This window comes from Octopus sinensis, linkage group LG15 (assembly GCF_006345805.1).
Source record: "Octopus sinensis linkage group LG15, ASM634580v1, whole genome shotgun sequence".
Taxonomy (NCBI): Eukaryota; Metazoa; Mollusca; class Cephalopoda; order Octopoda; family Octopodidae; genus Octopus; species Octopus sinensis.
Window position 1 is genome coordinate 10,993,861 of NC_043011.1, and position 15,338 is coordinate 11,009,198.

Consider the following 15,338-nt stretch of genomic DNA (forward strand, 5'->3'; position numbering starts at 1 on the left):
TTTAATTATTATATTTAATGATCGTGGCCGTTTGCCAGCCTGCACTGGTTCCTGTGCCGGTGGCACTTAAAAAACACCCACTATACTCACGGAGTGGTTGGCGTTAGGAAGGGCATCCAGCTGTAGAAACACTGCCAAATCAGACTGGAGCCTGGTGCAGCCTCCATGGTCGAACCGTCCAACCCATGCTAGCATGGAAAACTGACGTTAAATGATGATGATAGGAACCATCTAACTTTAATGATAATGTAACGCTTATTAAGCATATTTAGTATACTGTTTAAACTTGAGAATTATATCCATGATAAGAATTAACATGCAATTTGGTCTTAAATATTAACTGCTTAAATGTTAATGGCTTTTTAATTGTGCATTTTAGTGTACCTATATGATAGAATTTTCTTAGGTACCTGTATGCATCTAATTATTACCATAATTTGCTATATATGATGTTGAGTCAAATATTATTTTTGAGCAGTTTTTTTTTATATATAGATATACCTGTACTAGTTACCTCCCCTTAACTATAAGTGTAGTCTAATGCCCATCTGACTGTTTTTCCCATGTATGTTGTATCAATGAGCTGCAGTAGGGAATAGGCAGCCCCATACCCTTTACTTACTTTCTTATTTATTTTCATCTTTGTTTATATATCCATTGAAACAGTTTTAACTTATGCCTTCCATATAAAATTATCAATCATCTTACAAACAATAACTCTGAGCACCTTTTCAAACTCCCCCTGTCTAACACCCATGGACATGTTTACAAAGTCAGAAAACAGCACAGCTCCCATGACTTTCGGAAACATTTTTTCACTCTGAGAGTTGCTGAAGCATGGAACACACTGCCGGCATCAGTTGTTAGTTGTCGGAGCACTGCATCCTTCAAAACTTCCATGCTTCCTGAGATTCGCCAACACTACACCTGATTTTCTCCCCTCCATACACACACAAGCATGTATCTGACTCATACACTGTTCGCTTTCCAGACATTTGTACATTACTGCATATACTTTATATGCACTTTTTGACAAGTTGTGGTGCACCTGAGCACTGTATACAATAATTTCATTATTATTATTATTATTATTATAATTGACGAATTGTAGGGATCACAGGACTTAGACCTGTCCCGTTGTGGACAAGTGGGGTTCTCAGTAATATTCCTGTGAGTACGCTATCTTAAGCACCCTACGGTAATGTTTTGGATACATTCAACTTGAGATTTTTCATTAACATAGATAATGCCCTTTGATAGTCATGTTAGTCATGTAAGTTTCCTTGTATTGTTATTTTTTTGATAATTTCTTTTCATAAATTTTAAAACATCTTGGTTCCCCCTTTATTTTGAAATTACCTGTAAAAAAAATTTTTTTTGCTCCCTAGATCAGTGCTAGTTCACTCTCTTACCTACAGATTTCATAGCCTTTTAATAGCTTTTAATATTTTGGGCTTCTAGACTTCTTTTCTAGGCCATGTTTTCTTTCCTATTTCTTCTTCCTTTTGTTTATTTTGGATGCTTTTGTTTTGTTCTGATGAAGCTCTGTGCCCTGGTTCAAATGTCCTATGGAGATGAAGAATTTTATTTCAGCAATTATTTATAGACATTGATTGGCATCGGATGCAGAAACGGCTGTAAGATTTGTTATGTCACATAAATGTTGTGTCACATAAATGTCACAGAAATGTTATGTCATGTTTTGTATTAAATAATACGCTATAATAATAAGCTATAAATGTGGTCTAATTGATGTGTTTGTTGATCTGAGGTTTTCTCCATTTTCTGATTATATATATTTGTTTCCTGATAAATTTTCGTTTATTCTGTTGTTACTTATACTCTATGAGCATAGTGTGCATGCATACCCATGCCCAGGAATAGCACAGGTAACTGGTACCGATAGTATATACAGATATATATATATGTATATATGTGTGTGTGTGTGTGTGTGTATAAAGGGAAAGTTTACGAAAAAAAACAAAAGACGAAGACAGGTGGTGTAGAAACAAACAGATGTATTAGTATAGCACTCAGGAATAGAAAAAGTCTTTTATGTTTCGAGCCTACGCTCTTCTACAGAAAGGTACACAGAAAAAACAAGGAGAGAAAAAAATGTGTGTAGTAGCTAACGATCTATCATGGGATTGCACAGCAAAGAACCTGGCTACATCACTTCCAGAGTCATATCCATCTCTACCAACATAAAAGAATGCCACACTTGATGCACCCAGGTGCCCACCACTGGCATCAGCACAGATGTCATGTCGATATACTTTAAAACCATCAAAAGACTGTTACAGCACAGTAATAAAACCAAAATTACCTTCTTGAGAGACCTTGTGGCATACAATCAAGTCTTATGCATTGTTTTCACTGAAATTCACTTGACGTTGCATATGCAGAAATGCATGTACCAAAGTATGCTGTACTGCAAAGTGACAGAAACGGCAGGAGTCGTGGTGGAATTGCAATGAACTTCCATGAAGATTTGCTGACCCAGATCCTTTTGTTATCCTATAACAGCCTATAAGAAGCACCCAAAATTTATCCAATCTAAACTTCTATAAAGCAGATTGAAAATCAATTGAGAAGGTGACCATTACATATGATAAGGCCTTGGTTTGCCTGGGACTATAGTTGAAGACACTTGCCCAAGGTGCCATGTAATGGGACATATATATATGTGTATATAGTAGATATATTTTGGATATTTTCAGATTTGGGAGAATTTTTATATTTGCACTTATAAAATGGAACAACTTGGGGACAGGACCAAGACTAAACACAATATCCATTTAAAAGTTTACAGTACATGTACTCCATTTGTTTTTTTAGTTTCTATTATACAGGTCTTATGTTTCATCAGCTGTAGTCAGTGTTTTTCAAGCCAATAAAGCAAGAACCTAATACAGTATATATATATATATATAATATATATATATATATATATATGCTGTATTAAAATTTAAGACATCTTGTGTGTATATGTATCATCTACCTATCCACTTGTCTGTCTAAATGACATATAGCTATGTTTAAATTGTAGCTCAATCTTTCAATCAAGTCTCTTAGAATTTTGAACAAGTTTATTAGCAATTGTTTTCATACCTGTAGAGTTTTATAGTTTTAGATATATATATATAGTTTTATTAGCAATTTTTTCATACCTGTATAGTTTTATATATATATATATATATATATATATATAAATGTGACATTCAAAATGTGACTGCGTGTGTACCGTTGGCGATTTTTTTCCACTGTCTTCCCTTCTCTGGATCTTTCCTTCTCCTATGTTTCCGACGAAGAGCTCCACTCGAAACATTAAACCCTCCTTCTTTCCTGAGCGTCCAATAATACTATATTTGTTCCATGTCCTCGCGTTGTTGTGTTTTTTTGTGCTTTCATGTTTGGATTAACTTTATATATATATAGTTATATATATTTTCATCCTTACATTCTTTTATATTTTCTCAGGCATGGTAACAAGGAGGTGTTTTCTTGCAAAGGGATTAAGTATGCTGTTGATTATTTCAAAAAAAGAGGACATAAGAAAATTGTGGTTTTTGTGCCACATTGGCGCAAAGAGGCTTCACGAAAAGATGCACCAATCATTGGTGAGTGTTCTACTATTGTTTTGTATCCAGTTGTTTACCACTTCCATATCCCATCAGCCATACATCAGTGCTTACTATATCTGTACCCATAACTTCCTTTCGTCTTTCACTCTCTCTCTCTCTTTTACTCTGTTCTGTTGATATTATCAATCCACACATCACTGTGTGATTATGTGTGTGTGTGTCTGTATTGCTATATATGTGTGTGTGTAGACGCCTGGATTGATGTATGTGTGTGTATATGTGTATACGTGTATATTGTTTTAAGGCAGCGAGCTGGCAGAAACGTTAGCACGCCGGGCGAAATGCTTTGCAGTATTTCGTCTGTCGTTACGTTCTGAGTTCAAATTCCACTGAAGTCGACTTTGCCTTTCATCCTTTCGGGGTCGATAAATTAAGTACCAGTTTCGCACTGGGGTCCATGTAATCGACTTAATCCCTTTGTCTGTCCTTGTTTGTCCCTTCTATGTTTAGCCCCTTGTGGGTAGTAAAGAAATATATATGTGTATATTGTTAGTGTGTGCATCTATGAAAATATGTTTATGGGAATTGATTGTGAATATGAAAAGTCAAGTGTTCATTCAATGTCCAACTACATATGTTATAATCTTAAGCAAAGTAAACATGCCTTTGTTGATTGAGAAATAGTGAAAATGTTAAGGCATAAAATTTGATGTAATATTTTAAATGTTTAATTTCCATCATTTTGAGGATATCAACAATTTGGCCAATATTTTTGCAAGCATGTGTGCATTTCAGTTACTTCTATTTCATTTACTTATTATATTTTTTTCATTTTTGTCCCAGATCAAGAAATTCTCACTGAACTGGAGAAGGAAAGAATTTTGATATTCACCCCAGCTCGAATGATCAAAGGGAAAAGAGTGGCCTGCTATGATGACCGCTACATTCTAAAAGTAGCTGATGAGAATAACGGCATTGTTGTCTCCAATGATAATTATCGTGACCTGCTTAATGAGAACAATGGCTTCAAGAAGGTTGTAGAAGAACGCTTGCTCATGTATTCTTTTGTTGAAGACAAGTAAGTTGATGGATCCTTGGTTTAAACACACACCAATCATATTCTCATCGTGTGTATGTGTGCATGTTATATAAGCAAACATGAAGGCACGTGGCTCAGTGGTTAGAGCGTCGAGCTTACAATCGTGAGGTTGTGAGCTCGAATCCCGGACCGAGCTGCGTGTTGCGTTCTTGAGCAAGACGCTTTATTTCACGTTGCTCCAGTTCACTCAGCTGTAGAAATGAGTTGCGACGTCACTGGTGCCAAGCTGTATCGGCCCCTTTGCCTTTCCCTTGGATAACACTGGTAGCGTGGAGAGGGGAGGCCGGTATGCATGGGCGACTGCTGGTCTTCCATAAACAACCTTGCCCAGACTTGTGCCTCAGAGGGTAACTCTCTAGGTGCAAGCCCATGGTCAGTGTCTGACTGAAGGGGGTCACAATAAACAAACTTACCACTGAGACTAAGATAACTTTTACTACCTGTTGTAGCTAAGGTGTTACTAACAAGATATTGTTAGAAAGTCTAAGGATATCATGTCTAATGTTAGACTCAACTAATGAGACAACATTATTGAATTCCCAATGAAGTAATACTCAATCGACAATTTTACTTTCACTTTTAATTCCAATGTAGGCACACTCATATTCACACACATACCTATATTTTATGTGTATTCGTTTGTGTTTATTTCAGATTCATGCCACCTGATGACCCACTTGGACGCCATGGTCCTAGCTTGGACAATTTTCTACGGAAGACACCAACTGCTCCAGAAACATTACCACCAAACTGTCCATATGGCAAAAAGTGCACATATGGTAACAAATGCAAGTTTTACCATCCAGAACGTGGCAATATGCCACACAAGACTGTGACAGAGAAATTAGCTGAACAATACAAGCAGCAGGAGAAAGTTTTGGAAGGTTCGCAAATTTTCTTTCTATTTTTAATTTAAATTTGGTACCTCTGTGTGTGTTTCTAAATGTGCTTTTTGTGTGGGTGTGTTTTGATACATGTATTATAAGATGTCATTAGTAGCTTTCTACAAATATATATGTATATTCTGTCTAGAATAAGACCATGAATATACAAAATGTTCACACATAATAATTTGTCAAGAGTCAGACTGCAGTAGTGATAGTGTAACAGGATCAGTTTTGGTATCACTGGAGGGGTGTCCAATCTGATCCCGTCACATTCAATTTTAGTTAAAATAACAGACAAGTCAGGCGATCTACGAACACAGCAAAATGTTGTTTATTTCTCGTCGTAATGTAGAAATGGTGTACGTGTTCTCTGGAGGGAAACCGACAGCCGAATCTATAGTACTGATTCTTGTTTGTTAGTCGAAATGATTCGTCGTGGTTCGCTGCTTGGTTGATATGAAGTCCTCAGAGACTGCCAGTACACGTCCGTTCTCGAGTGCTGCTAGGGCCAGAAAGGCTGAATGAGCGATCCGCGTTTTAGGGGTCAGTTTCCCGCACATGCGCATGGGGAAGACTTCTGGTGGCCAACCAGAAGTAATCCCATTCTGCGCATATGCGCTGAACCTTACACAGCTGCATCACTACAATAGTTACAATTTAATTTGAAATAATTGTTATATTAACTGAATATTTAACATATTAGCTATTGATTTATTAATTTTTTTTTTTTTTCATCTTCAGCTGAGAAAAACAAGATGCAGCTAAAAAGTAAGGGGAAAAGCCCTCTTTCAAGAAGTAGATCACGATATGCTGACGGTGGGGATGTACAACAATTATCTGTTGAAGAGCAGGAAGAGAAACAACGTCTAGCTAAAGAATACAATGAGAAACTGGATAGATCCAGGAGAGAGATTACACGTTTCACTGAGCAGGCTGAAGCTAAAGAGAAAGTTGCTACAAACAAAAAGATTTCAGAAGTTCATTTGTCACAGCACTCACTTTCTAGCTTGGATTCTGGTAACCAAGGTAACAAAGCAGTTCATTTTGAAATATTCAACAGCTCGTCATTGGACAAATTTAATAAGTCAACAAAACATCAACAAGAATTTTCAGCTTGTGATCATTCGGACGTAAACAGAGCACATAGCCTTCCAGCTCAAATTCAAAGTGAAAACTTTGTCTCCGGCCATTTGCAATTAGCCAAAAGCTTATCTGGTGAGGAAATTGAGGCAAAGAAAAAGACCCAAAACTCTCCACAGTCCAGTCCTCAACATCCACCATTGTGCCGACAGTCATCAGTTTATGTTGATACAGAACATATCAAAGCAAACCCTGGTATGACACACAAATTTCCAACATCTCACCAGTTTGTCCAGGACATGTTACCTAATCTCTTTCAAAATCACCAAGGAGACTGCATTTTCATACCTGATACAATGTCACCATCTTACTCCTACCCTGGCTGTGAAAGCTTTAGTTTCCCTTCTACATCATACCCCTATGGAGTATCAGACAAGATAATTCTTGGCCAAGCCTTCACACCAAGTGTTACTCGACAGATTAGTCTGCCAAACACTCGGGGACAAGAGCGTTACTCACCTTCATATCAAGTTCAAGGACCCGACAAAGGACAGAAAGGGTTTTACGAGACAATTCCAAGCTCCACAAGCTGTTTGTCTCCAGTGTATTCATGCCCAGTGACAAGCAATAACAATGTATCATTCCCACCATTTATAATGACACAACAGATGAAAATGCTGCCTCCTGCCAGACGTTTTTACCCACCTTCATGTTACCCCCCCACTCAACAACAAAGCTTACCACCACAACAACACATGCAACAGCAACAACAAAATCCTGTAATGCCCCCTGTGATGTCTACAGCTTCATGGCCGCTTGATAACACAAGCTACTCTGATATGTTGGTTCATCCACCTATGGGCCAAATTCATCCCAGGTACAGCAAATGAGTATCTAATATAACATCAGTCAGTTAAATTCCTAAGGATTCTAACTGCTAAAAATAATGAATTGTAAATTCACATAACTTGCTCAAGCTTCCATAATGTATACACTGTCCAGTTCTGGAATTAAAATTGTAGCCAATTCTTTTGGCAAATCTCTTTTTATATGATACTGACTGTAAATGTTTTCTTACTGTGTGGAATTTTTATATTTCTTTTTCAATCCCTGTTTTGAACAATTTGTTACATTGTGAACACTTTTACTTTGATGAACAAGCATGTTATTAGTATGTGCCGCAAGGATGTATAAATATAAGTGTTTACATGTAAACGCACTCTCTCACAGACATAATTTTTTGATAAGATTAGACCATCAACTGTGAAGGCCAAATCTTACATTATTTGTGAGTATTATATATGTATTTCGTTTCCATTGCTCATTTAATTTGAGGACCACATATCAGAGTGTATTAGAGAACAGTAGTTGAGAGTTTATAAGAAGCAATGTAGAAAACTTTGCTTGGTTTTCAGAATTATCTTTTATCTTTTACTTGTTTCAGTCATTGGACTGCAGCCATGCTGGGGCACTGCCTTGAAGAATTTTTTAGTCAAATAAATTCACCCCAGTTCGTATTTTCTTTTTAAGCCTGATACTTATTTTATCGATCTCTTTTACTGAGCCGTTAAGTTATTGGGATGTAAACACACCAACACCAGTTGTCAAGTGATGGTGGGAGACAATACAGGATACAAACGCACGCACACACACACACGTTTACCTCTGACTCATCCTAATCTTAATTTGTGTAACCGTAGGTCTTCTATTTATAATCTTTTTTCCCTGATTTCTCTTTTCTCTCTCTGTCTCTTTATTTCTGTCATGGCTCTGAAAGGTGCAGTTTTTCTGTCCTTTCTTATTCACAATGCACTGGTAACCACCTATACTGGAAATTTCTCCTCTGTACCAGAAAGCTCTCTTGGCTCTGCCCCACCCCCAGTACTGGATGTGTCTCCTCTCTACCAGAAAGTTCTCATAACTTCCCCTAACAGTAGTCTCATCCACATTATTGCATGCATCAAAATGAGACTGCATTACTTAATAGTCAATTAACAAACTACTTATTTCCTTTTCTCTCTACTTATAATGAATGAACCAATTAGCTGTTTTATTTATTTTAATTATTTGTCTATTTATGTTTCTATCCATAGTGCTTATATTAACAATGCTTGTATTACACTCACTTCCAATAGAGGCAGCAATTTTTACATGAACGTGTGATGATAGATTAATGCGGGGGACAACTGATATGACATGTCTTTGATAAATACTCGTTGAAACCTTCTTTTCAGTTGCTGACTGCCATCTCCTCTTCCCATTATCCCTCCTTTGTCCCTTTTCACTTCCTCAGAGTTGACACTGTCAGTGTAGGCACATTGAAATGTAGGTCTGGCGAGATTGTTGAGATGCTTGAATAGAAAAGTGTTGATGCATGTTGCATTCTAGAAATAAGGTGGAAGAAAGCTTCAGCCAGGTTCCTCATGGGCAAAAAACATAGGTATAAAATCTTGTGGGTAGGTAACAGTGATGGAGTAGGTGGTATGGGCATACTTCTTGCTGAGAAATGGGTTAAGATCATTGAAGTAATCAGAGTGAGTGATAGAGTACTTAAATCTAGGCTAATTTTGCAGAGTAGTGCAACAATTATCTCTGCCTGTGCCTCCCAACTGGGTCTGCCAAATGAACAAAAGGACTGCTTTTATGATATTCTTCTGCAAGCTACCTCAAAGACATATGACAGTAACCTCATCTTCATGGCTGGTGATTTCAGTGGACAAGTTGGGCAGCATCCAGGTATCCACCATGGGGTTTACAGGGCCATGGAATTGGTTATCAAAATGAGGAGGGAACAAGGGTTCTGGAGTTCTGTGATGTGAATAGCTTAATAATCTTCAAAAAGCCAGTCAACTGATAATCAGGTAACCACGCTAGCTAGATTGATTACATTTTCACCTGAAAGCGAGGTACATGGTTGCTCATAAGTGCAAAGGCCTTCCCTGATGAATATACCAACCCCATCAGCATAGATTAGTTATTAACGACTAGACTTCAGGCTAGGCTAGAAGGATTCCAAGAAGCAGACCAATCTGGAAAAGAAGGATTTAGAAGCTCAAGGATCCTTTAAATGGTCAGAGATATAGGGACTCTCTAAATGTGAAATTTAGTGAGAAGGAGAAGGAACTACAGGCTTGTAACATAGAGAGCAACTGAAAGTTCCTGAGTGCCACACACCAAATGTGTGGCTGGCGCAAAGTCCCAACCAGACCTAGGGTGACATGATGGAATAATATTGAAGACAAGGCCATTAGAGCAAAGAAACAAATCTGGAAGGACTGAAAGAATGATGGTAGCAGAGAAGTATATCAGGTAGCTAGGAGGGAAGCTAGAAGACGGGTATACTTAGCTAGGAGAGAAGCAGAAAGGAAGTTTGTCAATGCTCTGTGACATGAGGGCCAAAAGCTTGAAGTGTTTTGGATTGCATGACAGTGTGTTTGCATGGATGATGGTTCTGCAAAGAAAGAAGCTTGGAAGGGCCACTATGAAAGGTTGCTAAATGTAGAGAATGCATGAGAAGAGGCCTAACAGGGGGGCTGGCTACCTGAATCAACAGTATCTTAGATAAGCAATTAAGGATATGAAGAGAAGGAAAGCCCCCGACCCATGAGGAATCACCACTTAGATGTTTAAGACATCTGGCAGAGCAGCATTACAGTCAACTGCTACAGAAGCATCAGATTGTTGGACCAGGTGCTGATAGTTGCAGAAATGGTTATAGCTCAATCAATTAGGAAGAGAGCACAGATGAGATGGCGTTTGGATTTGTACCAGTGAGAAGCTATCTTCCTGGTGAGATAACTACAGGAGAAATACTTGGCCAAAAAATACCCCTTCCCCCACCCCTTGTATCTATTTGTTGACATAGAGAAAGCCTTTGACAGGGTTCCATACTCCCTTATTTGATGTGGAAGCTGGGGATAGATAAGTAGTTGGTGAGAACTATACAAGCCATGTAGAGGGATGCTGTCAGAAAAGGTGTCTAGAGAAACTCCATACGGTGTACCTAGTGCAAGTTATGGACACATAAGAGGTGCAGTGGTATCGCTGGATGGCTAACGGAAAAAGTAGTCTTTATATTTGAGTCTTTGTATGCAGGTACATTAAACACCAGGAATGTACAAAAAGTAGACTCCCTCGAATATCAGGGGAGATCCTTAGAAGTAGTAGGCAGTTTCTATTACTTAGGTGACCAAATTAGTAGTGGTGGGGGTTATTCTGAAAGCGTAGCTGTTAGAATAAGAATAAGCTGGGCAAAGTTCAGGGAGCTACTGCTTCTGTTAGTGATGAAGGACCTCTCCCTTAGAGTGAAAGGCAGAGTGTATGATGACTGTGTATGAACAGCTTTGCTACATGACTGTCAGACTGAAAATATGCAAAGGTTTCAAAGAAATGAAGCCAGTATGCTCCATTTGATGGGTGATGTCAGTGTGCATATATGACAGAATGTAACTGATTTGAGAGAAAAACGGAATACAAGGCATCAAACATAGTGTGCAAGAGAGAAGACTGCACTGGTACTGTCATTTGACCCTTTAGCATTTAAACTGGCCATATCCGGCTGAAATGTTCTACTTGTTTTATGTTCAAATTAATAATAATAATAAAACATTGTGTATAGTGCTCAGGTGCACTACAACTCATCTAAAGTGTATGTATAGTACATAGGGTAATGTACAAGCCTCAGGAAAAGAACAGTGCATGAGTCATGACATACACATATGTGTATGAGTATGGAAGGGGGACAATCAGGTGTAGTTTCGGCAGATTTCGGAAAGCATGAGGGCCTTAAAGGATGCAGTGTCATGGCAGTCAACAACTGACGCAGGCAGTTTGTTCCATGCTTCAGCAACTCTGAATGTGAAAAAATGTTTCCGAAAGTCATGGGAGCTGTGCCAGATCCAATCTCTCACACAGACCCTATAATGTCATTCTTACAAATAAACAATCGCATCATCGAAATCTTGAAGCTACATGAAAATGCATGATTAATTCAAAACAATATGCATTAATAAGCATTACATTTGACAGAATAATCTGAATACTAAAGGGTTAATCTGTATGAATGAAGACATGAGTTGTCGATCTCTAATTGTGGAGGGAGCATGTGGAAGGGTTAGACCCAGGAAGACGTTGGACGAAGTGGTGAGAAAAGATCTACAGACATTGGGACTCAGTGGGGATGACAGGGGACCTAGATTCTTGGCAGTTTGCTGTGCTTGAGAAGACATGTCAAGCTAAGTAAGATCAGGGTTGTCCTTGCATACAGGCATGTCCCCTGCTTCCCTCTCCTGGTGAGCATTCCTAATCTTGTGGGCTTATCGGTTCTGGTGCCACACCTGTGCAAGTGTTGCATGGAAGCACCCAATATACCGTAAAGTGGTTGGCATTAGGAAGGGCATCCAGCTGTAGAAACCATGCTGAAACAGACATGGTGCTTGGGCAGCTCTTCAACTGACCAGCTCTTGTTAAACCATCCAACCTATGCCAGCATGGAAATCAGACATTAAATGATGATCATCCTCATATATATACAACAGGCTTCTTTCGGTCTCTGTCTACCAAATTCACTCATAAGGCTTTGGTCAGCCTGAGGATATAGTAGAAGACACCCAAGGTACCATACAGTGAGACTGAACATGGAACCATATTTTTGGGAAGCAAGCTTCTTATCACACAGCCATGTGTGCTTCTGTCATTTGTTCAATTATATTGGACAAGTTTGTGAGAAACAATATATTCTATTAAAGTTTGTCTGAGGCTAGAGTTTTTATGTTTTTGAAAAGGCACAACAGCCATCCTGTTTGGTGGAGAGGATTAGCTGAGCAGATCGACTGAGTTGTATTACTAAAGGCTATTTTATTAATCACACAAGAAAAAAAATATGTCCTCTACAGGAGTATACAAATACAGAATCAAGACAAATTAATTAGGAAAGTAATTTGCTTTTGTAATTATTAAGAACCTCAATGGCTGGGTGATGTATTTTTCTTGGGTATTTTCTTTGTTTTTCTTCAATCTGCCATCAGAAAATGTAAGGCATATATTTTGATTCTTAGATCAAAGCAATTACATATCAATATGTATGTATGTCTTAATTACAAAACAGATAATGTTCCAGTTGTTCAATCAATATAATTGCCTCCTCATTGAATTATAATGTAGCAGAATATTCTATTTGTATCTTACATTTTATATATAATACTGAGGTTATATGTGTATAAAACATTTGTTAGTAAATCTAATTTTCTACTTGTTATTTTATGACCGGTTTAATATTGAATACTTAAAACATGAAATAATGTTCTTTTATATGTACATATGGTGTATGCATGCAAGTGCACACACACGCACACACACACCAAATATGTTCACTTCCTAACTATGCAGTTTCAGGTCCAGTCTCATTATACAAATCTTTAGGCAAGGAGACTTCTATTATTAGTCTCAGATCAATCAACACTGTCTAAGTGGATTGTTGGAAACTTGAAGAGAGCCTGCTGTATACCTGTGGGTATTTGTCATCATCATCATCGTTTAGCGTCCGCTTTCCATGCTGGCATGGGTTGGACGGTTCAACTGGGGTCTGGGAAGCCAGAAGGCTGCACCAGGCCCTGTCAAATATACAAGTATGTTATTAATAATAAAATTAATAATAATGGCTATTCAAAGCATGAACCGTGCAGGCAAGTTTAAAATATATGATGGTACTGGAAGAGTACCAGCTTTACTAGAGATAGAAATATATATACATATATATACACACATACACATATATATATACACACACATACATCATCACCATCGTTTAACGTCTGTTTTCCATGCTAGAATGGGTTGGACGAATGACTGAGGGCTGCACCAGGCTCCAGTCTTGATCTGGCAGAGTTTCTACAGCTGGATGCCCTTCCTAACACCAACCACTCCGAGAGTTTAGTGGGTGCTTTTACGTGCCACCGGCATGGAGCCAGTCAGGCAGTACTGGTAACGACCTTGCTCGAATCTTTTACACATGCCACCGGCACAGGTGCTAGTAAGACGATGCTGGTAACAATCACGCTTGAATGGTATCTTTTACATGCCACCGGCACAGAGGCCAGATAGCCGCTCTGGTAACGATCACGCTCGAATGGTGCCCTTTTATGTGCCACTGGCACTGAAGCCGGTTAGCCGCTCTGTCAATGATCACACTTGTATGGTGCTCTTTGCACCCTGCTAGCACGGATGCCAGTCATCGAATTTGATTTTGATTTGATTTCACTTGCCTCAACAGGTCTTCGCAAGCAGAGTTTTAGTGTCCAAAGAAGGAAAAGGTATGCATAAGTGGGCTGGTTACGCCCCTGGCATAGGCCACGATTGTTAAGATAGAAAATAGATACATGTATCATCATCATCATCATTTAACGTCCGTTTTCCATGCTAGCATGGGTTGGACGGTTCGACCGGGGTCTGGTGAGCCATGGAGGCTGCACCAGGCTCTAGTCTGATTTGGCAGTGTTTCTACAGCTGGATGCCCTTCCTAACGTCAACCACTCCACGAGTGTAGTGGGTGCTTTTTACGTGCCACCTGCACAGGTGCCAGGGGGGTCTGGCATCGGGCACGGAAGCCAGCCATGAATATTTTATATTTTTATTTAACTATATCTTATTATCGGTATATTACATTTTATTTGCTTCATTTATTTTATTTTTGATTCCCTAGGTAGTTCTGCACCATGAAATGACAACACCTTGTCCTTTGTTTTTTATAAAGAACCCCATACTTATTGATTCCAAATTCCATACTGATATCCTTACTGAATATCTGCACAGACCATTTATTTTACACTCATTCTTATGGGAGATGTTTACATCATCCACATACAACACATGATGATGATGATTCTCTTTACTCTTTTATTTGTCTCAGTCATTTGACTGCGGCCATGCTGGAGCACCGCCTTTAGTCGAGCAACTCAACCCCGGGACTTATTCTTTGTAAGCCCAGTACTTATTCTATCAGTCTCTTTCGCCGAACCGCTAAGTGACGGGGACATAAACACACCAGCATCGGTTGTCAAACAATGCTAGGGGGACAAACACAGTCACACAAACATGCACACACACACACACATACATATATATATATATATATATATATATATATATATATATATACAACGGGCTTTCAGTTTCCGTCTACCAAATCCACTCACAAGGCTTTGGTCGGCCCGAGGCTATAGTAGAAGACACTTGCCCAAGATGCCACGCAGTGAGACTGAACCCGGAACCATGTAGTTGGTTAGCAAGCTACTTACCACACAGCTACGCCTGATTGTTATTATTATAATTAGATGAGCTAGCAGAATTGTTACTGAGCCAGGAAAACAGCTTTGTGACATTTCCATCGACTTTACATTCTAAGTTCAAATGCCACTAGGATCGACTTTACCTTTCATCCTTTCAGGGTCGATAAAATAAGTATAAGTACACCCTCCCCTGAAACTGCTGGCTACATGCCAAAATTTTAAATCATCATCATCATTACTATCATTATTACCATAATAAGATAGTGAGCTGACAGAACTGTTAGCATGTTGGGTGAAAAGGGACATTTTGTTTGTCTTTACCCCTTCCCCAAAATTGCTGGCATTGTGCCAAATTTTGAAATCATTATTATTATTATTATTATCATTATCATTATTATTATTA

At 38.6% G+C, this 15,338-nt stretch overlaps 1 protein-coding gene across 2 annotated transcripts in view; it reads left to right on the forward strand.

The window, feature by feature from the left end:
* The window catches only part of LOC115219636, a 43,847-nt gene extending 35,680 nt beyond the window's left edge, over positions 1 to 8,167 (forward strand). For both annotated transcript variants that reach the window (XM_029789794.2, XM_029789795.2), the window contains exons 3-6: positions 3,481 to 3,620; positions 4,428 to 4,662; positions 5,338 to 5,567; positions 6,312 to 8,167. In XM_029789794.2, the coding sequence (XP_029645654.1) occupies positions 3,481 to 3,620; positions 4,428 to 4,662; positions 5,338 to 5,567; positions 6,312 to 7,540 (1,834 nt within the window). In that variant the 3' untranslated portion in view covers positions 7,541 to 8,167. The remainder of the gene's footprint in view (positions 1 to 3,480; positions 3,621 to 4,427; positions 4,663 to 5,337; positions 5,568 to 6,311) is intronic.
* The last annotated feature ends 7,171 nt before the right edge of the window (positions 8,168 to 15,338 follow it).